The sequence below is a fragment of the Salarias fasciatus genome, chromosome 18 (assembly GCF_902148845.1).
Source record: "Salarias fasciatus chromosome 18, fSalaFa1.1, whole genome shotgun sequence".
NCBI classification, from domain to species: Eukaryota; Metazoa; Chordata; class Actinopteri; order Blenniiformes; family Blenniidae; genus Salarias; species Salarias fasciatus.
This window is the reverse complement of record NC_043762.1, coordinates 27148529-27171962: the sequence shown is the minus strand read 5'-3', so window position 1 is coordinate 27171962 and position 23434 is coordinate 27148529. Positions and strand designations below refer to the sequence as shown.

At 44.1% G+C, this 23434-nt stretch overlaps 3 protein-coding genes across 3 annotated transcripts; 2 read left to right on the top strand and 1 right to left on the bottom strand.

Moving 5' to 3' along the window:
• Nucleotides 1-95: 95 nt before the first annotated feature.
• LOC115405340 (outer dense fiber protein 2-like) lies at nucleotides 96-6478 on the top strand. Its single transcript, XM_030114899.1, has 16 exons — nucleotides 96-118; nucleotides 649-816; nucleotides 901-1012; nucleotides 1352-1471; nucleotides 1967-2041; nucleotides 2655-2726; nucleotides 2800-2916; nucleotides 2983-3168; nucleotides 3296-3405; nucleotides 3486-3567; nucleotides 3974-4078; nucleotides 4277-4435; nucleotides 4572-4672; nucleotides 4754-4916; nucleotides 5314-5439; nucleotides 5520-6478. The coding sequence occupies exons 2-16, from the start codon at nucleotides 653-655 to the stop codon at nucleotides 5652-5654; spliced, it is 1827 nt and encodes a 608-aa protein (XP_029970759.1). The 5' UTR covers nucleotides 96-118; nucleotides 649-652; the 3' UTR covers nucleotides 5655-6478.
• Nucleotides 6479-7181: 703 nt separating this feature from the next.
• On the bottom strand, nucleotides 7182-12527 carry LOC115405339 (CCN family member 1-like). The gene is made up of 6 exons (XM_030114898.1): nucleotides 12418-12527; nucleotides 9475-9649; nucleotides 9168-9381; nucleotides 8756-9088; nucleotides 8382-8569; nucleotides 7182-8019 (listed from the first exon to the last, which is right to left on the bottom strand). Exons 2-6 carry the CDS (start codon nucleotides 9514-9516, stop codon nucleotides 7975-7977), a joined length of 822 nt encoding a protein of 273 aa, XP_029970758.1. The 5' UTR covers nucleotides 9517-9649; nucleotides 12418-12527; the 3' UTR covers nucleotides 7182-7974.
• Nucleotides 12528-15994: 3467 nt separating this feature from the next.
• On the top strand, nucleotides 15995-21588 carry bcl10 (BCL10 immune signaling adaptor). Its single transcript, XM_030115921.1, has 3 exons — nucleotides 15995-16502; nucleotides 19009-19297; nucleotides 19420-21588. Exons 1-3 carry the CDS (start codon nucleotides 16452-16454, stop codon nucleotides 19824-19826), a joined length of 747 nt encoding a protein of 248 aa, XP_029971781.1. The 5' UTR covers nucleotides 15995-16451; the 3' UTR covers nucleotides 19827-21588.
• Nucleotides 21589-23434: the final 1846 nt, after the last annotated feature.

Sequence of the window (23434 nt, the reverse complement as noted above, 5' to 3'; positions counted from 1 at the left end):
TCAGCCACCAAATCGGTCAGCGTGATGACGTAGGGAAAAGCAGACCAATCCGATTCGAGGGGGCGGATCCCTCCGCTCCGGTTTAAAGTGTCGTTCACAACCGACTCGAGGCGACTGAGTGAGTAGTATTTACTCTTTATACTGCTCGTTTTTTAAAAACTAAAATTTTACAAGGTTTGTGTGTGGTTATCACAGCGGTGCTTTCAGGGGCTCAGTGATGTTCTGTTAACTAAAACGTTTCGGTGTATTGTAGAGTAAAAGACTGTCAGCTGCTTCAGTCTGTTGCTATGGGTAGGGTTACTTGAGCTACAAGACACACACACCGAGACACACTCACTCACACACACACCCACACACTCACACACTCTCACAAACACATGCTTTTATGCAAATACACAAATGAAATGGAATACAAATATGATATTAAGAATTACGACCTGGGAATTATAAAGTATCTCCATTCACTTCTACTCTGTTTGCTTACATATCTGTGTTTAGATGTATTTGTACTTATATAGTTACTTCTATATGTGTAAATATGAGTATGTGTACATTGATAGACACATATTTTTCTCAGTAGTAGTTATAAGATGTCATTGTACAGCTCAGAACAGTTGAAGAAATGTCTCATGTTGTCTTATTTTCCAGAGACATGTCTGCAGAGGAGGAGCTCCACAGTCCCTCACTTGGTCTAACCTCCTCCGGGGAGGGTATTCCAATGAATGTGTGTGATTTAGACAACAGTGATGATCTGGGAGGAAAGAGCAGAGCTCAGAGCTGTCTCCACGTAGAACCCTCAGAGTCTGAGATCAGAAGGTCAGCGAGCAACGGAACGTGTAGGATAGTATTTAAAACCAGAAGTCCGTCTGATTTCACATGTCTTCTTCTTCTGTTGTTTAGCTTCAGAAGACAGAGCTCCTTCCTACAAACACTGATGGATGCAGAAGCAGCTGCCAACTCAGCTGTAGTACAGCTTTTGTCTTTTCAAGATGCTGCGGAGGAGGAATTGGCTGTAGGTTTTCCTTTGTTTGTTCAATGTGAAATGTTTTTCATAGATGACAGGTTTGGATTAAGGACATTCACTGAAGCAGATAAATGCTGCAGAATGGAGCTCAGCTTCATTTTACTGAATTAAACTTCAACTTCCCTGAAAAAACCCCCCACATCTTTCTAACATGTATGGTTTCAGTTACTTTTTATGAGAGAATGTGTTTCATTCATCAAAAATCAGATTTAATTCATTTTAACATTGTTTTGTGTTTTTATTTACATTTTATAGACTTTCTTCAGCTTTATGTTGCAGCTTATCTGGAACAACTAAATATTTTTCATGTTAATAATTTTACAACAGTGTGCCAAAGACAAGCAGTGGATTGCAAGACAGGTTCAACTCCTCCTGGACAAGTTGAAGGATTTTAGAAAAGTCAACAAATCTGTGCGTCAGGGACTGAAACAGCTCCAGGATTCAGAGGTGGGTTCAGTTTCTGCAGGACTCTCATAGATCCTGTTCCAACATGACATTGTGTCAAATGAAAATGAATGTGTTTTGCATTTTTATCTCAGAAAAGTTGTGTGTTTACAAGCCAACATTTTGAAAATGATGTCCGTTTACATGGAAACGGTGTAGAGAGTTAGTAGACACTGTTGTTTTTGTCCATCTACTCACATGTGCAGAAAAACTGTTTACTCCAGCATGGGCAGCATCGATGTTTCAAAGAAGTTGCATTTTCCTCTGGCTATGTAGAGTCTGTGCTTTTTCAAAAAGCTGTGCTTCTTCCTATTTCCTCAGAAACTGAGCCAAAGCATTTTCAGAAACTTCCACTCTCAGGGACTTCACTTGAAAATGTTGGTTGTGTAAAAACTCAGTCTGTTAATCTATTCTTCTTAGGTAATGGATTTTCTCTGTGAATCAGGTCGAATCTCTCCTCAGTTTGTTTCACATTATCAATATATCTTTTTCCTGTAGGCTGATCGAAGTGAGGTGGACCATCAGATGGTCGTCCTGCAGAAGAAGATTCAACAGGCTGAGAGTGAAAATGAGGTGAGAGTTGTGTCGCGCATGTTTTACATCCTGTGTGTGTGTGTCTGTGTGTGTGTGTCTGTGTGCATCCTGTGTGTGTGTGTGTGTGTCTCTGCGTGTGTCTGTGTGCATGCTGCTGCTTCTTTATTGCACCTTTCTCTCAGTGTGAATGTCAGAGAGGATCAGTTTGTTCCACCTCTGTTAAACCTTTGGTAACAGAGGCGCCACAAAAGGCAGACAGAGTCTGAATGAGAGCGGAAATATAAACGCTCACCTTCCACAAACTCACACCTCAGAAAACCTTCAGCCTGGTCTGAACGACAAAGGAAGTGTCGGACGGAGAAATTAGTTACAGATCAGATCTGTTATGTGCTCCACTCTGTGTGTTTCTTTATCTGGGCAGAAAATGTGCAGGTTTAGTCATTTTGACGATGGAATCATTGAAATTACACATTTGGCTCATATCAACACAAAAATATCAACATCTTATGTTCACATTTACATGTAATATGCTGTTGTCAGTGTTCCTTCGAAACCATTGATTGATTGATTGATTGATTGAATTGCAAGATATTTAAGGATGTCAACATTGTTTCATTGAACTTCTACCGACTCCTCGTTTCCTCTCTCCAAGCATCTGAAGAAAGACTTGAGTGAAACTCAGCAGAGAGTGAATCAGCTGATGGATCTTCACAAGGAAGAACAGGTAAGCTGGCAAAGCACTTCCATCACATGTATCGATCAAAGAACTGCCGTTTCAAAGCGTCCCGTCCCCGCAGGAAAACATCAAGAGCGCGGTCCACATCACCAAGTCGGTGGAGGCAACTCGCGCTCATCTGCAGGGGCAGCTGCGAAACAAGGAGGCTCAAAACAACCGGCTCAGCATCCAGTTGAGGGTAGGAAGCTGCCAGCGCGGCGCGGCTCAGAGCGTCTCCTGTGGGCTCAGGATGTCTTCCTTCCAGACTCTGGAGAGGACGGTGGTCGAGCAGAAGCTGCAGATTGCCGATCTGAGAGCGTCCGTCGCCTCCGCGGGTGAGAAGGCGGCGCAGGAGAAGGAATCCCTGAAGAAGGCCGCCAGAGCTCAGAAGCTGCGAGCCGAGAGGTTCGAAGTCGCCGTGGAGAAATGCTACGCTCAGCTGAGGGAGAAGGTGTGAATCGTTTATAGTGTCCGGCTACTCAGCTGGAACTGGGCTGTATGTGGCCCTGAACCAGAGCTTTGTAACACATTCACAGCTTTATTGATATTTTAAAGTATGTGAATTTGTGTTTCTGCAGGATTCTCAGCTGTCCAAAGCCCGTGAAGACGCAGAGTCCAGCAGGCTGCAGGCCGAGCGGGAGGCGGATGAGAAGGACAAACTCTGTGCTCTGGCCGACTCCCTGAACAGGTGGGCCGTCGGGACCGCCCTGCATGCGCCCCGCCGCCCGGCCTCGCTGTGTGATCCAACACCTTTCCTTTCCGCTGAAGGCAAATTGCAGAGCTGACGGCGAGGCTGCAGGAGACGGACAGGCTAACCGGAGACCTCCACGTTAATAATGCACTGCTCAAGGTACGAGTGACAGGCTTTAAATAACACGAGTCGCACACAGTGTGATTACAGAGGTCTCTCCTCTGTGTTACAGGAAGCAGAAACATGGTGTTTAAAAAACAGCTCTTTTTTTGTTGCTATTTCTAAAATCTCATCCCATTTTGAATCAGTGATTTTTATTTAGCTAATTTACAGACTTCAAAATGAAAACTGTGATTGTACTCGTTGTTTTTGAGAATAAATAAAATCCCTCCAATGTGCTGTAGTCGCAGTGTTCTAGAAAAGCATTTTAACTCTTTTAACTTGATTTTTGCTTGAAGTGTTTTGTCTGATAATTCTCCACAAAGTTCCGCCTCCTGTTTCACATTATATTTTTGGAATCAGCTTTTCAGAGCAGGCTCTTGATTTTCGGTATTTTCATCTCTAGATCACAGAGCTGGAAGCCGAGGTTGACGAATGGAGGATAAAATACATGGATCTTGTGAGTGAGACGGAGAAGTGGCGGGAAAGAAAGGAGGCCGAAGTGGATCAGGTAGAGCTTCAAAACCTGTGTGTTTGCCTGTTTGTTGCGCCTGAACCTGCTTGTGTGAATAAATCAAAGCGACCCGTGAATAAATCAAAGCGACCCTGGCGTCAGAGCAAAGGGTCCACGTGAGGGGGGACAGTGGCTCGTCCCTCTGGGGGGTGCTGCACGTTTACAGTGACCCTGTGTGTGACCCCGGCCCGCCAGGCGAGGCGGGAGCTGCAGGGCCGAGCAGACGAGCTGAAGGCGCAGCGCCGGTCACTGAGCGACACCGAGCAGAGCCTCTCCGACTGCTGGCTCCACCTGCAGCGCCTGGAGAGGAGCAGCTCAGAAAAGGCCCAGTCCATTAGACAACTGCAGGCTCAGGTGTGCAGCGTGAGGGAGTGCAGTGCCTCCGTCTGCCACCAGGCGGCAGTGCTTCCCCGTGTGTGTTCATGTGTGTTTCCTCCAACAACTGACTGACAGTCCTCAGAGCTTCTGTGGCTTCTGGATGTGTCCACAGATGAAGAGCGAAGCCGAACTGCTGAGCTCCTCCGAGGAAATGAAAGGCTCCATTCAGGAGGCCAACTCACAGCTGCAGGAGCACGTCCACTCCCTCCAGAAGTAGGACGGCAGAGCTCAAAGGTTAGTTTCTCTGTGAGGTTTTCAGGGTCTCCTTACCAGTGTGTGTGTGTGTGTGTGTAGGAGGATGGACATGCTGCAGCTGGAGAACCTGGAGCTGGTGCGGAGGCTGGCGGCTCAGGACGAAGCTCTGGGCTGCAGCAGCCGGCAGCTGGACCGGCGGTCCTGTGAGTGCCAGGCCCTGAACCGGCAGCTGGAGGCGGCTTTGGCAGACGTCAGGCAGCAGGTACTGGGAGTCAGGCGACGCTCAGGAACAGATCTCAACCACCCCGGGAAGTTTTATTGAGGGTAGCGGACACTTTATGGTGCAATACATAATCCAACTGAAAATAGGACTTAGTCCGGTTGAACTCAGTAACCCAGACATGGGAAAGCAAATATAAAGAATGAGATTACTATTAAAACAGCACATCGTCTAATCCCAGCTCGCCATGAGCTCCTGGCAGACAGGCTCACTTCTCTGACACCTCCTGCTTGAAACCCTAAAGAAGAACAGAAGAGAATCAGAAAAGGTGCCAGATACAGGAAATGTCTCATCATCAAGTCCACTAATGGAAGTCATGGGGCAGTCACACTTTTCAGGAGGGTTTTTTTATTTTTATTTATTTATTTATTGGCCTCAGGTCATCAGGGTGAAGGAGCAGGCGGCGTCCAGAGAAGAAGCTCTGCAGAATAAGATCCTGCAGCTGGAAGCCGAGAGGAGCCGGAGGCTGGACGAGCTGAGGCTTCTGCGTCACAGCAAAGTCACGGTGAGCGCGGCGGCCGCGACGCACACGGTCCGCGGCGTCGGGCGGGTGAATATCTGAAGGCTGACCGTGTCTGTCCGCAGGCGCAGAAGCAGTTCGAGGCTCGTCTGAAGCAGCTGCAGCTCAGCCTGGACCGATCCGAGAGCCACAAGCAGAGCATCCAGAACTACCTGGACTTCCTCAGAAAGTCTTATCGGACCATATTCAGCGAAGGGTGATGAACGCCACCTTCTGCAGTGGACGGTCAGCAGTTTATATGGCGTTTTAAGGCGGCAATGGGAGGAGACGGAGCAAAACTTGGAACCATTGTCACGAGTGAAGATGGGAAACAGATGACACTGAATGAAAGAGATTTCCTGCATCAGAGAAAGGTGCAGTGTCTTCTCTGCTGGACTGAGATGAGACACACGGCGCCTCAACTCTTATCATGAAACACTGGGTCACTGATCACTGTGGGAGATGTTTTATATTCCCAGACTGGACTGCACCTCCGTCGTCTGCATGAATCTTCCCGTCCTTCAGTTTTAGTTCGGATCTGTGCTCATAAACCTCTGTTGTGTCCTTGTTCTCTCGACAAAGCTGCATTGTGTCGGACCATCGTGGGGATGGAAGCATTTCATCAACGCCTCCTCTCTCTTTATCCTTTACGTAATGATGCTGAGCGCTCGCGGAATTTTCTTTTCCGGTTTGTTAGTATAACTATGACTCCTCCTGACCTTTCTCCTCCAACGAGCTCGATGACCAATGTGGTTTTCAAAAATCAGTTGTTGGATCAAAGTCCCAAACGGCACACAGACGTCTGTATAAACTGTTATTACCTCATTAGATTGAAGAAATCCTCACATAGTCATATTTTCCTCTGAGTTAGCCAACTTAAATCTTTAATGTTGCACACAGTTTGTTTCATTCTATTTATTTCAGAAGAGTTTCAATATAAAATATCAAGATTTGGCAGTTGAAAGACAAACTTAAGAATCTAAATTCAACAATCTTCACAAACAAAACGAACAAGTGAAAACATGGTTTGACAATAAAGGTCATGTACGATTATTCCACCGTTTTCAGTGTGCCTTCAGCAGTTCCAAACTCATTTTAGCTTAAAATACATTTAATTATCCTAAAATAAAAGTGTATGTTGCATGCTGCATTTTGACTCAAAGTTATGTATAAAAAAGGGCAGAAATGAAAACTAAGAAAAAAGTTGATGTGATAAAGCCAGTGAAGAGTGAGACTGTGGCATCCAGTGGTTCCAGGTGTTGTTTACCAGATATTTTACCACAGGAGTCGCTTCGTAATATAAGTCACAAAATGCTAAATGATTAAAAAAAGCGGCCAATAGTTTCAACAATGCGGTAATTGTACCCCAAAACATGTTTCTTGTCATTGTTTCTGCTCAGAAATTGAAATGAGAGCTTGGCAAAGACTTGATTGTCTTTGAACCTTTGCACCACCCTGTGGTATAAAGTGGTATTACAAGGCTAGACAGGCTATCATACTGACTTTAATAGATAACGTGAATATTAGAAATCAGATATTTCTTCACAGTCTATCTTTTTTTTATCTTTAAAAACAGCCATTGTCACATATTGTAGCTTTTAAGTGGGACAAGTGGATGAATTCTTATTGTTAAGTGTTTTCTTTTTTTTTCCTCCACACAGACTCTGAAGGTTCACATGTTCATGACACTGCTGGACGGTGGCGTTAATGCTTCTGTGGGATTTGTAGAATATATTACAATAATGAAAGTGCACACTTCTGCTTTCACATGCCTCAAATTACCATCAAGGCAGCTGTTGCCACCCTTCTTCACTCATGCGTTCAACATAAAACAAACCAATAGTACATTATCATATAGCTGCAGTGCTCAAATATGTCGAAGGATGATAAAAAAAATAAATAAATAAAGCATGCGTAACATTTTTCAGGAATCTGGCAAGAAATTTAACCAGTTTGAGTCATAAATAGAGAAACCGCAATGATGTAACTTCTTTTAATGCTATTTTCAGAGGACTTCAATACACATAGCATCTGGAATTCAGTATAAGATGTTTTCAAAAAAGAGGGGACTGGAGCCAACAGTGGACTCAAACCAAAGGTTTTCTCACAGTGAGGTAAGAGTGCAGACCACTGCTCCACTGTACAGTCCAACTGGTCACAATCAGAAACACATATCATCATAAATAAGATCAATCTGTGAGAAAAATCAACACAAACACTACAACATGTTGAGTAAAGATTTAACAAGTAGCTGCCGGATTATCTCCAGTTCATGAACATGTACATGAAAGTGGACAAAAAAAGTATATTTCAATGTAAAAGAAAATACAAAATAATAATATCCACAATGTAAAGACTTCTTAACGAAGCAAAACCACCAAGCTCCAATCTTATGAAGCAGAAGTAGAGTGTCTTTGTCGGAGTGACACCTCCAGGACTCGACCTTCATCGCCCTCCTGGTGAGACTCCCTCTGTTCCTGGACAGGAAGTGGACGCTGTGTGGGGGTCCTGAGGGGTTTCAGGTGCCAGCGGAGGACACTTTCACAGGACAGCTGGACTTTCCGTGTGCGTCCACTTCTGCTGTTTCTGGAGCAGAGAAAAGATCGAGACAGTGGAACGTTAAAATAGTTGCAGCGCTGATTCTCTTTGGCATTGACATCAACCAATACAGCGATGGTAGCCTCCAGTGTCATGACTCCCGGTCCAGATTCTCCTGGATTTGGTATTTTATTCCTTTAACATCTGGTTTCATATGAGACTTTAACATAATTCTCCTGGGTGACTTTTAATTTTCATTTTATCATACCTTCCCCTGTGCCTTCTCTCTCTACATTGCATTCTTCATACTTACTACAGCCACTAGAGGGCCCCGTGACCCTAAATGTTTTGTAATTTATATGCAGAATCTCAGTATTTTAACAGAAAATGTCATAATAAACACTCCGTACCTTTAGAGTCGTTGGTTTACAGGGTTGGACTTTACAAAGGCGTGCTTCCTCCTGCAGTTTGCACCGAGCGTTTCTGTTGGTCAGGCGGGTGGAGACTCCCGTACCACAAGACCTGGAGCACGGGGACCAAGCTGTGGTCTGCGGCACACATGGGGCCCCCACGTGACCCATCAGACGGTTCCTGAAGACTGGACAGAACATGAATTATTTAATAATCTTATATTCAGCTGTTTGTAAATTAATGTTAAGCTTGAAGGACTGTTTTTTTTTTAACTTTCTAAGCCGCTTTTAGCCATTTTTGCGAAATCTGGTTGAGATAAGACATGTTGAGAAGATGTTAAGAAGTATCCACTCCATTAGCTTGTTAATCTCACCAGATAAAGCCTTGGATTCCTCCATCCTGTAAGGCATCAGCTTGTTTTTGATGATGGGATCGTTTTCTTGCTCCTTCCTGTGCTTCCGTCTCTCTTTCTTCCCCGTCTTCGTTCCCTTGGGGCAGACGAGTTGTTCACAGCACCCTCCTGGCGCCTTCACCCTTTTGGGTTTGGCACAGCCCAGTTTGGCCAACGAGAGCTTTTGAGGGCACAAAGAGACGCACCCGACCGATCCGTCCATGCACGTGCACTGGTGCTTGCAGTTTGGACGGAAGGTCTCCCCGTTCTGGAAGATTCTGCCGTTGTACTCGCAGGTTCTCCCCTCGGATCTGGCTGCAGAGGCAGAAAAAGAGGCTGTTAAACCAAGGGAGAGACAAACAGTAGAGGGCAGAGAGGACAGGAGTCGGCGTACCTCTGCAGACGCCTTTAACGGAGGCAAATCCACCTCCGAAGTTGCACTCCAGCCCTTTGGCGCTGTCGCACGGCCGCGTCCGGCTGCAGTCTTCAAACAGCTGCCGGGCACAAACTTTACAACATCCACAACTGTCCAGAACGAGACTGGCCCCTCCGGGACAGGCTGGTACCTCGGAGGGACAGCGGCAGTGCTTCGGACACCATGCTGACGCCTGAGATGAGACATGAACAAAAAAAACCTCTGATTTCACACTAAAAATCCTCCAACAGCAGTTGAAGAAGCTTCTGAGTGACAGTTTCCTCACCAGTGAAACACAAAGAGATGCAATGACTAAGACTTTCCACATCTCTAGAGGCTGAGGCGATCCGTCCTGGGGGTGAAGAGAAGACCGTCCAGACCTGTCGGTAGGTAGACCAAGGCTGGCTCTCCCTCCTCTGGAGTCCGCATCGCTCTTTTATTCAAGTCGATCTGACGTATGCCTGAAGAGGTGTCCCAAAACTATGAGAGGAATGTCTCCCCAGTGCCCGAGACATTCTCCTCCTCTCCCCCGACAACCTGCCAAGATCCACCCCGGCGGCCCCCCCACTGCCCACTCTTCCTCTTCACTGTGCCGCTCTTCAAGCCCAAGATAAACTGGAACGGACTTTTCCACCGCAGAGAACACCGCCGTCATCTCAAATCCAGAGTTACATAATGTAAACTGTCATGGAGTGGATGATACTGGGAAACAGATGTGATGCCTGCTCTTTTGTTAGAGACAGTGCCACATTTTTTCCTGTTTTAGAGGAAAAAGACCAAGTTCTATTAAAATTGTGGCCATTTAACACATTCTAAACAATGCAGTCAGTGTATCTAATGTTGGTAAAACCTGCTAATGTCTCTTCTAAATACTGTCTGCTAGAAATTAGTTAGCTTTAAATATTAAAGCATCACTTATAAGTTGCAAGTGACTTTTATTATCCTGCAAACCAGATAAAATAATGTAGACTCTTTTCAACTGTTTTGACTATTTGACCCATTCAGGCTCTTTTTCCTTTATACTCATTTCCAACTATGTTAGCCATTATTGATTGTGTTTGTTTCTACCTTTGCTGACGGTTTTTTAAGGTATGTTAGCCTTTTTTAGCTAGCGTAGCCTTTACACTTATTTTACCCATTTTCATAACCGTTGTTACAGATTGCAGCTGTTTTGTCTCTTCTCGACATACTGGCCGTTTATCTGTCAGAGACAATGCTAATGATTTTAACCATTTTTGGTTGCTTTAGATATTTTCTAGTGATTGTAGCTATAGGCATTTTTACCTATTTTACCCTTTTTCCCCTAATCAGTGTTGGCTGTTCCAGCCATTTCACCTGCTTCAGCCTATGTGGTCAATTTAGCAGTTTTAGTTTTGAACTGCTTTTGCGGATTTAAGCTAATTTGACTCCTCTGGACATTTTGCATTTTGGGTGTCCATTTTCCTTTATAGTCATTTCAAACTACTTTTACATGAGGTTTTGGCTTATTTAACCCTTTTCACTGTTTAACCTTTTGTTCTTTAATTGCTTTCATTTGCTTTAGCCATTGTAGTCGATTTAGTAGTTTCCCTTTTCGACCACCCTTATCTATTTTAGCTGTTTTGACTCTTTTTTTTTTTTTAACCAAATATAACAATTTCTTGCCATTTGGGTTGCCTTCCCGTAAAACCCTTTTCTAGTGGTTTTAGCAAGTTTAGCCGTTTTTTAGCTATTTATGCAAGTTTAGCCGTTTGGTGGTTCCCAACCTTTTGCCCGGTAACCACGAGTTTAGCATCGGAACGCCACAAGCCGTGGTATAAACACTGAAGAGAAGCTCCACATTTCTTGTGTTTAGACTGCTTCCAGTCAGCGTGATGGTTGTGTTTGTTCTTTCTACTGCTAGAAAAGTTACAGATGGATCGCAGTTTGGATTACAGACACGAAGGAGAGCGACCGGAATGAGAAGCACAGCGGCCGACAGGGAGGAAAAGATGGAGCTGGGCGAAGCCCGAAGCCACATTCCTCCAGAGATGGTTTCCTTTGAAATACCTTTCAGGATTAAAGAGCATCCTCCTCCGTCCACATCACAGCCACTGTTGTGGTTTTAGAGTGGAAACTTTTCCCTCCGAAGCTGGGATGTAAAGAATTTGCTCAGCAGAGACCAAAAGGAGAGAGGGTTTTTTTTTTTTTTTTAAATGATTTTCCACCAAATGAATTGCCATTAAACATCTGAAAAGAAGGAAACACTGCTTAAAAAAAAACACTATACATAAAAGCTACTTGTGAGGTTGCATTCAAGAAGTTTATACATATTTCACTACTTTTTTTTTTTTTTTTTTTTTTTGCATTTTTATTATTTTGATCAATTTTCAGCAATTTTATCCTTTACTTATATGGATTCCACTTAATTTAACTATTTTATTATTTATATCTGTTTTAATCAAATGTTAAACTGCTTACTTGGCCTTTATTATTTATATTTTTCAAAAAAATTTTTTTTTTTATAGTTTTAGCTATATTCTGCTGTGCTCGGCTTTTTCGTCATTTTTTTATCTTCTGAAAGAGTTTCAACAGTTAGCAATTTATTGTTTGACCTATTGAGTGTTTTTTTTTAACCTTTTTTCACTGTTTTGAGTCAATTATGCTGTTTAAACTGCTTCCTTTTGGTTGTTTTGTATGCCCTTTTTTTCTTCCTCTTTTTTTGCCAATTCAGCAGTTTTACCTATTTTACCACCTTTTTTACCATCTGCTCGTTTGTGTTTCTGTCAAACAGGTGATCAGTCATGGTATGTAAATTATTTAAAAATGAATGAAATATTTACATAGAATGTTCTGAAAGATGGTATAAAGCAGGAAACTGGACGATCGTAACAGAATTTTGCATCAAAAGTAGAAAACAGCCATAATATTTTTAATTGATATCCAAGCTGTAGCTTTGGAGGATAAATTTAGTGTTTGCCAACTATCCTGTCTAGTGCAAATCCGAATAAATACACCCTGCCGTTGTTTCATAACGGTCTGCGTGCAACCACTTCCTCTTTTGTCAAACATGTTGGAGTCTAATGAAGTTCGGTGAAAGAGGAAGGTCTGACAGCTTCCTTGATTTTAGCTTCTCTGACTCAAACAACCTGCTGGTCAACAGCCAATAGGCAAATGAAAATCAGTTCTCGAAGGTCGTCCTCTGGCAGAACGGCATCCTTAAAGAACCCTGTAGTTTTCCAGTCAGTCATGTTCGGACGCCGTGACTCACATGGAGAGTTTCCCAGAGGCTGTGGGGCTTGATGACAGGTACACAGGAAATGTGTAATCGCAGGAAAGTCGGTGGTTTTCTTCTGGTTCTGGAATTTCAGTAATGTTTTCTGTGTGGGACAAGAGCACAGCGACTGTCTGTCAACGGTTTTCAGACTTACCTGCTTGATTTCACAACCTGTGGAACCATGTTTTCTCTTTCTCTATTGTAACATCCTGCAACACACTAGCTTACAGTAACACACTGCGGCACAGTGTGACATCCTGGAGCACATCATAAAATAGTGCAGTTAATATAGCATATTATAGCACATTGTAACACAGTGCAGCATAAAATAACACGCAAATCAGCAAAGTGTTATTTTTCTGTTCTCTTTAAATATGTTTGTAACTAGTTTTCTGATGTTTTTATTTGTGTCCTCCTGAGCCATATGCTTTCCCACAATGCAAAAGCAATTAATCTGAGGTTCATAGCTGAATATGTGGCCTGTAGGTGTGACTGTGGGTGTATTCTATGAGACGTGGTTACAGATTCCGGATTCCTCCTTCTGTGCTGGTGAGCTTTCTGTGTGTGTGTGTGTGTGTGTGTGTGTGTGTGTGTGTGTGTGTGTGTGAGCGTTCTCGTATTTCTATCCTTGTCGGGGCCAAATGTCCCCACAAGGATAGCAAAACGTGGAACGACGTGCCTTGTGGGGACCTTTTTCCGGTCCTAAGTAGGAGAAACAGTGTTTTCTTGACCATGTTGTTGTTACTGAAAAAAGTAAAAGTGCAAAAACATTTCTTTAGGGTTAGGCTTTGTTGTGGTGTGGGTTAGGGTTAGGGTAAGGGTCAGGGTTAGGGGCTAGACATGAATGGGAGTCAATGGACGGTCCCCACAAGGATAGAAATACAAGACTGTGCGTGTGTGTGTGTGTGTGTGTGTGTGTGTGTGTGTGTGTGTGTGTGTGTGTGTGTGTGTGTGTGTGTGTGTGTGTGTTTTCTTTTTTTAAATGCGGCTGTCCGCGAGCTGGTGTGGAGTCGACATGCTTCATCTCCGGGGACTCTGGTTTCCTCCCACAGTCCAGAAACATGTGTCTGAGGTTAAGTGGTCGATATGAACTGATCATAGGTGTGAATGCGTGTGGTCTCTCTGCCCAGGCAAAGACCGTCCAGAGTCCGCTCAGCTTACACCCACAGGCAGCCGGGATCGGCCCCCAGGGGCCAGGAGTGAATAACGGATGAATGAGCTTCTTCATAATGGAGGCTGATTGGTATTAAAAGACGTTGACTTTTCTCGAAAGACTCCTAACTCAAACTGGTGCCTCCCGTTAGAGCGGATTCTCAGGATCCGCCGCCGGCATTTAAAAACAACAAGGAAAAGAAATTCTCTTGCTGGAAAAACAACAATCTACAAACGGTTTGACCTTTTCACACTCGCCCGACGCTGAAAGGGCGTCTTCTCTGTCCAGAGAGAGTCTGAAAGCAGCAGCCAGCAGAGAGCCTCTATTTCCCTTCCAGTCCCGATCATCATCATTACACACGATAAAAAAGGAGAGAAACAAAAGGCCAGGGCTTGATTTAAAGGCAGCGCACCTTTCAGTTTGAAGACGGTGTTTTTCAGAGACGCGGCACAAATTACAGGACGAGACACAACAGGCCTGACAGCAGTCTGCCCAGAGGAGGCAGACAGAGAGGCGTTCTCTGGTGAAAATGGAAAACTGTTGCATTTTGGGTGTCTGTCTACATGCCGACGGTGTTTGGAGCCAAGTGCACCCTAATAAACTGTTCCTCAGCTGTCACTGGAGTCTTCATGTTGGGCCACAGTGAACTCAGCAGGTCAAATCTGGACTGAAGATAAACTACTATTCCATCAAAGCACTGCTGCCACCTAACGGGCAAAAGAGGCATTTCTTAGCTTTTTACATACTGCTCACACATGAACACAATAAATTATAAGAAAACCAGGAGTTTTACAGACATGATGACTCCAGTTTCTAACCATAGAACTTCCAGTGTTAAATTTAAAGTGTCGAATCAGCACACTTCCTATTATAATTGTTACTGCCTTTGGATCCCAATAGTCAAAAACAACAGAGGGGAGTGAGGCGGAGGGCCATACACTCCCAGACGGGCGCTCCAATCAGGCTGAAACCAGAAGTGTAGGAGGAGATCGACGCGCTTCCTGCACAACTGTATTCAGAGCAGATTTATGAGGAGAAACAAAGCAACACTGTCTGCAGAAGTGAAGGATTTCTAGGGTGGTGGGGATGGAGGCTCAGGAGGTGCCAGGAGAGCAGGGCAGTCAGACAGTGAAATAGAAATGAAAGCAGACACTGATATCTCTTAAGACATTTCAGAGGTGTATTGTATCGTGTTTGTTCATTTCAAGGGAGTGCTGAATAAAATACTGGATACTTCAGGAGTCTGTTGGATTATATATTGCATATTTCAGTTTTTAACTTCTGTTTTGAAATCCTGTTGCACTTTTTCTTGTCCATATTCTCTATTTTCTTAATTTTATTCTATACTGGATGATATATCTTTTCCTATTCTCTATTTTTCTTATTTCATTTTTAGTGCTTACATTCTAGAAGGGTAAAAGAGATTTAATTTTTATTCTTTTGTGTCTTGTATGTACAGCAGAATTGACAATAGAGCTGATTTTGACAGTGACTTGGAATGAAATTCTAAACAGAAAATTTACAACTCCAAAATAAAGTTTTATTTCATCTTAGTTAGGAATCAACATTTGTAATAACAATGTTGGTATCTATGCTGTAAATATGTGGGATTGCTGTAAGTTAATGGTGTTTTATTTAACAATAATTGTGAATCCAGCTCTTCTGGGGTTAACTCTCTTATTTTATAGCTATATACAGTATATTAACTTGTTTGTTCGTTGTCAAAGTAACTATTAACTAAACTAATCATACTTTATTAATCCCCTTGGAGAAAATCTTTTTTTTCACATTTACCCACCCTGTTTCTAGCTTTGAGGTCAAAGAGCATTCAGTGACAATTATAGAATCTCACAGTGTGGCAGAAAAGTAACTACCCCTCCCCCCCCCATTCCCTTATTAGGTTACATACATTATTGATTACTATCATCCCACACGATGCTGTAATGTCTTTTTATTATTTTCATTTAGAAACTTTATCCATTTCCATCAAACAGATCAGAATTCTGCCCTTCTTTACTAAAAAAAGAAGCTGAAAAATTGCAATTCAAAACTGTGACTCCAAAAACAAAGGAAATTCACTTTAAAATGCTTCACAGTATGAACACTTCAACTGAATTTTTTAAATTAGATTTAATTTTTATTACAATAGTTGTTCATTTTGTTAAAAAGACATTGAATACTGATGCTAAATTGCAATTTTTGTTCAGTCAATAAAAAAACATTGGTAGTTTGAATAAAAAGAAAAAAGCAGAAAGTGATGCACAAGACACCAACTATATCACATGGCCAGACTCATTTTAAACTTAATGTTTAATCATAAAGTTTATACATTATAAATTTAATGTTTAACTATATCTGCGGCAGATTTCCTGAACGATGTGGTGTGTGTGTGGAGGCGCTGCAGCGGCACCCAGCGGCGGTCAGCTGGAACTGCACCCCGCTCTTCACCTGTGTGCATGCAGTGTGGGGAAACTGAGAGAAATCACTCTGCGGCGCTCCGTGGGATTAAAACCGACTTTCTCCCCTAACATGTCCTCGAGTCGTGGCAGTCGTTCGGCTTAGAAAGTCAACTTTTCCGCCCGAGTTCAGCCTCTCGGAGCAGGTGTGGGAGTGAATGTGAAAAGTGTGTACTTCTCTCTTCTCCCGTCGACGGACTCAAACCTCGACACAATCAGGAAGTCCGGGGATTTCTACGTTCCCCCCGGGCTCGAAAAGACAAAACTCAGCAGGTACGGGCCGCTTTTAGAGGAGATAATGGCTCGTCGCGGCGCGTGAGGCTCTCGGGGTTCGGTTGTCGGCGGGATAAACTTCACCGTCAGGAGTGAGTAGTTGGACTTTGCCGTGAATCGATACCTGCTCATCGGCCCGGCGAAGGATGGATGCTCCCAGCCTCACGGAGGACGAGATGGCAGAGATTAAAAAAGACGTGAGTATCAGGATAAAGTGGGGAGAAACACAAACCCTCCGCTGAGGGGGGATCGTACAGATTTGTGCCGAAACTTTGGTGTTCAGGGCCTGTGGAAGGAGGAAATAAGCCACCACACCCTCTGTGTGTCCACACCAGGAGCTTTCCTCACCTAAAAAGGAGTAAAATAGATGGTTAAAGTCCCAATCTTTGGATATTTTACATAATGGTGGTCATAATATGTGATTTAATCTGGATTTGTCAATGGAAGAGCGTGTAAAGTTGAAGTAGTACCACCTTTGTGCTGTAGGGGTCAGTAGTGAGTCACTGTTCATACTTCAAAAGGAAGAACAACAAAGTTCTAGTTCTAGTTTGAACGATTCGTTCAAAACCTGCAAGTCACTTTACTGAACCAACTCACGACTTGCCTATTAACTCGTGCAAAGCATTATGGGATTGATCCACTGAAATTTATTGGGTCATCCAGTTTATCATTACTTTATTCAGTGTTCATGTAAACGGGACAATCTGATCTCCTAATCGGACTTAATTTAATCTGATCAACAAAAAAGGGACCAAGTAAACTGCTGCCAAAACCAGCTCAAAGCAGCTGCTGGCTCCTTGATACGAGGCGCTCAGCGTTCACTGCTCATGCCCGATTCAGCTCCAGACAGGCGCTTATTACAGAAGAGTGGTTTGCTCTCATGAATTCTGCTTCACAATGATAGGAAGAGGCGACATACAAGGATCAAAAAGCGACGTCGCTATGAACCCTTGGCCGCCACAAGCCAGTGATCCCTGTGGGAACTTTTCTGACACCTCCTGTTTATCACCCTAAAAGTCAGAAGGATCGTGAGGCGGTTTATGAAAACATTTGGGGCGAGAAATAGACTGTGCTGTTGGTTGAATCTGCTCTTATTCCTGTTTCTGTACAGCTAGTTCAGAACTTTTATGAAAGTTCTGTGATGTGTTGGAGCGCATGAACATAAATTCCAATCTGAACAGGTCGTACCACATAGTGACGGTATAATACTATAATGCTGTAGCAAGGGAAGGCTTAAAGCTGATGAAATGTGGATATCACCCAACTGTACTGTCCATGTGAGTGGCTGTTTTCTCACTGTTGGAAATGTTTACACCGTATTGTTCTCTGTGTGCATGTGAGTGTGGTTTCACTACAAACACAACTCTAATGGGCATCATTTTCGAACGTGCAACAAAATGCTGATTTTTCACTTGAAACGTTGCGTAAACACAACCTCATTACCCAGTTTCTACCAGGAGCTCCACAGTCTGTTAAGCTTATTGTTCAGTCTGACACTTGTTCTATTGATACGAGGGTAGACTAGATCTGGGGTTTTGACACATATAGGTGCTACAGTTTCCAGTCTGCCACCTGGAATGACAGTCTGGAGAGGGTTTGAGTGGATTTTATGAAAAAATCTAAATGCGATTTTTCTAGATATTGAGATTTTGACTCAGTTTGCAATATTTCTTTAGATAAAGCTTCAGAGCAATATTCACCATGCACAGTAATAGACTGAAAACACTACAGAAGATTCCATCATACAATCAAAACATTAAATGGCATTCAGTCTGATGAAGGGGTGAATTTCTTCCAGCATGTATTGATTGCAGAGGAACATTCATGTATATTATTTCTAACTATAGTTATCATAGCTGAAGAACTAAAAGAGCATCTTTGACTATCCTAACTCCCCTTCTGCTCCTGTTGAGGCCTTTTTCAGATGTTTTTCTAAAGGCACCAGTTTGTCTAAAATGAGTCATGAGTGATCACATGCAGCTCGATAGCAACATACATGATACGTTTGATGAAATGTGTGTCTGTTTATGGATCAAGGGAATACTGGGGTGTGTTAAAAAAGTAACTTGTATTTGTCACACAGTGTTGCTAACGACTGCTTTGTCCACTGTTTGTTATCACAGTGTGTGTGTGTGTGTGTGTGTGTGTGTGTGTGTGTGTGGCGCATTAAGAGATGGTGTGTGAGCAGGTCGTCTTACCGTGCGCTGGACTGAGTGAGCTTTTGGTTGCGGTTGAGAGATGGCGATCGGAGTCGCTTTAGTTGAGACAGGAGTGGCGCTGGCTGCGTATCAGGGCAGACTGTGTTAACACGCTCCACTCTGTGGTTGAAGTGTGACAGAGGGGGGTGAAAGCGGGGGCGCTCACACAGCAAGGCAGGCCGTTGACTGACGCAGAGCTTTACAGACAAGTAGTGGAGGCAGTTTGAGAGGAGATGGTTACTGGATCAGTGCTGTGCCACATATAGCTTCAGAAGACAGTGTGGCAGACAGGAGGCTTCGAATTAAAACACAGTGTTCAATGATTTGTTGCATTTCTGGAGGATGAAAGATGTTTTAATGGTTGGAGAGATGAAACACTTCATGTGTGCTTGGACTGTAATTCAGACCCAGATGATGAGACGAAGCAGAACCAGGCTAGCTTAGATAAATCGGGTGTGTGTGTCTCATTTTTGCGGTTCCTCCGTGACTCTTGCGGTTTTCCCAGGTGCTGACCAGGCTGCGGCACTACCTCTGCGAGAAGATCCGGGCCGACCGGCACCTGGACTTCCTGCGCTCCCGCCGGATCCTGACCCGGGACGACGCGGAGGACATCAGCTGCAGGACCACGCAGACCAAGCGGACGGCCCTGCTGCTGGACATCCTGGCGGAGAACCCGCGCGGCCTGGACGCCCTGGTCGAGTCCATCCGGGAGATGCGCTCGCAGAACTTCATCATCGCCAAGATCACAGACGAGGTGCAGAAGGCCAAGAACGAGAAGATCGAATCTCTCAAAGGTGAGGCTCCCGGACCGTGGCGTGTCGGGGCGACCAGCCTCTCCAGCAGTGCTGCAGCTTTAAAAGAAAATGCATGTTACTTTCTCAGTTGATGTCAATTCCTTCTTTCTGTCACCAAACAGCAGTCGGATCCAGCTCCTCATCTGAGAGCGCCCTGGTCACTCCCAGTTCGACCAGCGACCTCCCCGCCTCTTTCTCACACAACTCCACCCTGCTGTTCCACCCGGACGGCGAGCAGAGCCCGTCGTCCTCAGACGTGGCCGGCTCGCTCGCCCTGCCGTCGTTACAGCGAGGCGGGGAGCTGGCCTCCGTGGCCGGCGCCAGCCTGGCCTCCCCCACCAACCCGTCCTCCAGCCTGCCGCGGCCCGGGGACCCCGGGGCGCCCCCGCTGCCGGACGAGGTGATGGTGGAGTCTCCCTCCAACCTGGACGCCGCGACGCCGGGCTGCTCTAGCACCGGGGGCGATCCCAACTTCCAGCCGCTGCGGTCCCGCTCGCTCACCCCCACACCCAATAAAAGCCCCTTCTGAGACGGCGGTGAGACGGCGGTGAGACGGCGGCGACGCGGCAGGAAGAGACGGACACGCAGAACCGCCGAGCTCCGCCGGTGCATGAAGACGCTTTCCTCTGGTGTCGCTACTCGGGTCCAAAATCTGGAAAAATAAATACACATGAAAGATGTTTAATTAATTTTTAACAATTATCAAGTGAAACAGAAAAAAAAAAAAAAACAATATTGGAGACAATATGAAGACATTTATAAGTTACAGTAGATAAGATGCAGTCAAACTGTTTTTAAATATCCATCCAAAGCTGCCTTTAGTTTTCTATACTGTAGTCCGACTTCTCTACATTTTGGCATTTTACCTTCTTACAGCTTCTTTTCGTGTTGCAATCCGCTGCTCAAACTATTTATAATCTGGACAGAAAAGATGCTGGAGCGCTGCAGAGTAGCATTTCCACAGTGGACGCCAGTAACTGAAGGTGGTATCGACACTGTAATGCATCCGACCGCAACCGTGAGTCACTACACCACTGAGTTCTGTTTATACTCAGCAGATACAGCATGTGTGATCGCCTCTGCCTCCGCCTGTGGTTTTGAAAGTGTGCTTTAGTTGCTTTAACTCTCCTGTGGTTGCTTTTTTTTTCTCTCATGTTTTTCGCCGAGGACTTATTGACTCAAAACACCACCTAGTGGGTCAACTTGGCATTACAAACCCCAGACAGGTTCGCTTGCTAAATTATGCCAAAATATTATGGATGCTGTTTTTTCCCACTCTGTTATTATTGGTTTATTTTCATTGTTTTGAAGAAATAAGTTACATCCTGTTCCTCTGTTGCTCAGTAGCTTATCTGACACTTTAAAATAGAACTCAAAATGTTCAAACTTCTCCACCTGGCAAACTTTTTCTACTCTTCCATCAAAATCGTGGCAGCTGTGGTTTAGTCACAGAGAAAATAATACATGTTTTATACACTGGAATGACTCCTTGGGCAAATAATGTGTGAAAAATGAGCCACTTCGGTCTTTTAAAATGCTTTTTAATGTGTTTTGTTTATTTTCTCATCACTACAGAATTTGTGAATCACAATGTGGAAGAACTGTGTGACTGTTGTCTTTATTCACTGATCATGGACAATAATCTGTTTCTTACTAAGGATTTTATGGATGAATTCAACTTGAGTTTCCTCTGTATCGGTGACTGTTGAATTCGGAAAAGGAACCTTTATCTGGTTTTGGTGAATAGAGATAACGGGAGGTCATTCACTGTTTTGGAATATTGTGTGAAAATACAAGAGGAATGAAAGAAAGTTTTCATTTCATTGTCGTGTTGCCTCATTTCCACAACAGCAGGTGAGACTGGTTTTCAGTCAGTGTTGCTTCCTAACTTAACTGTGATTGAACTGGAGTGACATTGTGTCGTGTAAGAAGTGTTCCCTTCGTTGTTTTGAGCAGTGTATGTTGTGTGTTTGTGTTTTGTCATTAACCCTCAAGAGATCCTTAAAAAAAATGGTTTTTTAAAGAATATTTTAATACCATTTTGGCTGTGTTGAATGAATGCATCTCAAGTTTGACGGAGGATGGAAATCTAATTGGAATTGTCAGCTCATTTTTCTAAATTAAGCTGAAACGGATTTAAAAAAGTCACATTTGATCATCAAGACCTCTTTAGAAATCGTGTGAAGCTGAACGTCACCAAACTGTTTTTATTCTTGTCTACTTGATGGTATTTAAACTTTATGTTCAGATGAGTTTAAAAGTCAAACTTTAATAAAACCTTTCTGACTCTGTCTTCTTTTACACCCTTCTGGTTACAGCTTGATGAAGGCGTTACTTTACTCTTTACAACATATCAGGTTTTTTCAGTTAAGGCACTCCTAAAAACAATTAGTTTCCACCATCTTGGTTCTCTCTCCTCGGCCTGCGCCAGAATTTGCAGACGCTTTTTGAGCTGAAGCTTCGATTATTTTAGACAAGAATTAAGTTCCACGTTTGACCAAGAAGAACCACAGAAGTGCAGGAGCTGACCAGAAGCACCAGACCCCCTTTGAACCGCGTGTCAATCGATATTCCAGTGAGTTATGGCGCTTTTCAGAGTTGTCTTAGCATGCTGACTCCTGCAAAGTGACGAGGTAAAAGCATGAGGTCGTCTTAAAAAAAAAAAAACAGGATATATTTGCGGGGAATTAATTAGCTTTCTGTTGGTGTTGATTAGTATTGTATGTGTTGCTCTGTTTTATGTGATTGCAGTTTTGCTGTGCTGATCATTGTTGCACGTGAGCAGATTGTAAAAGACATCCCATGTGACCAGACATTTTATGTGTGTTACTGAATCCTTCCATACTGTTGAACTGTAAATGGGAAATGCTATTTTGTCTGTTTGAATTATATTGGAAGTTGTGCTGCTCATGCGTTGTCTGTTGTGAAATGGAAAAAGACTGATATAATGAGAGCTTTATTGAAAAGAATAGTTATATATTTATATGATTAATTGCGCTGTTTTTTTTTTCTTTCTGTTGCAGCGAAACAAGAAATCAACATTTATTTACACAGAAGGAGAACAGTGTGAAGCAGACGGTCAGTCTTCAGCTGGAGAGTCAAAGCAGCAGCAAAATGTTTTAAAAATCCCTGTAAAGAATCTGTGGATCCTCTTCTTGGTGTTTCTGAAGCGGCCAGCAGAGGGTTTGGAAGCTCCGGCTGCTTCCTCAGACTCTTCAGACATTTCAGGCCGCTGCTCTTCATCTGAAGCGTCGTCCTCCAAGGAGAGACTGACTTCAGGTGCAGTGAGGCTCAACCAGTTGGAAACAGACTCGCTGCTTGAACTGAAGCGTCCAGAAAGTCCAGAGAGAGACGTGTTGGATCTGCTGGCTGCGTCTGCTGAAGGATCCACTGGATCCATTTCCTCCGGTGAACAGTTCAGACTGGACGAAGAGCGAGAGGAAGGGAACTGATCAGAAACGGCAAGAAACCGAAACCATCACCAGACATGTGAGCAGACAGACAGACTCTTACCTCTGTGAGCTGTCCGGGTTCTGGATGAGGCTGGACGCAGTGAAGAGCCTGACGGGGAGTAATTCTCTGAGTCCCGTCAAGACGCAGCATCTGCTTCAGGAGGTCCACAAAATCCCTCCGGTCCTGCAGCTCTGCAGGCTCGGCCACTGGATCCATCTGGTTCAGGAGACAAAGTCAGGTCAGTGGATCAGTCCTCAAACTGAGGGACAGATCAAAGTAACTTTCTGATTTAGACATGAAAATGTGAAATCAGGAGTGCTGAAGACAGTAGAGAGCGCCTACATGAATCAGCTCATCCAGGCTGCTGGGTTCAAACCGGGGCCACGGCTCCAGAGCCGGGATGTTGTTGGCAGCCAGGTGTTCTTCTGGAGTCTGAGGAAACAAGGCAACGTGTTTTAGAAGTGTTCAAGTTAAAGTATTTAGCTGTCTTCATCATAAAGAATGCTGTTCCATTACCAGCTGTCTCCACTTGGGGCCGTCTGCGGCCTCTTCCTCTTTGAAACAGTACTGGGTGTAAACCCCAGCCCGGAGGTGGTGGTCCGGGGGGAAACCCAGAACTTTCAGCAGGCTCTTCATCTGAAAGACGACAAACGGAGACATGTGAGCTGAAGGTCCACCTGCTGA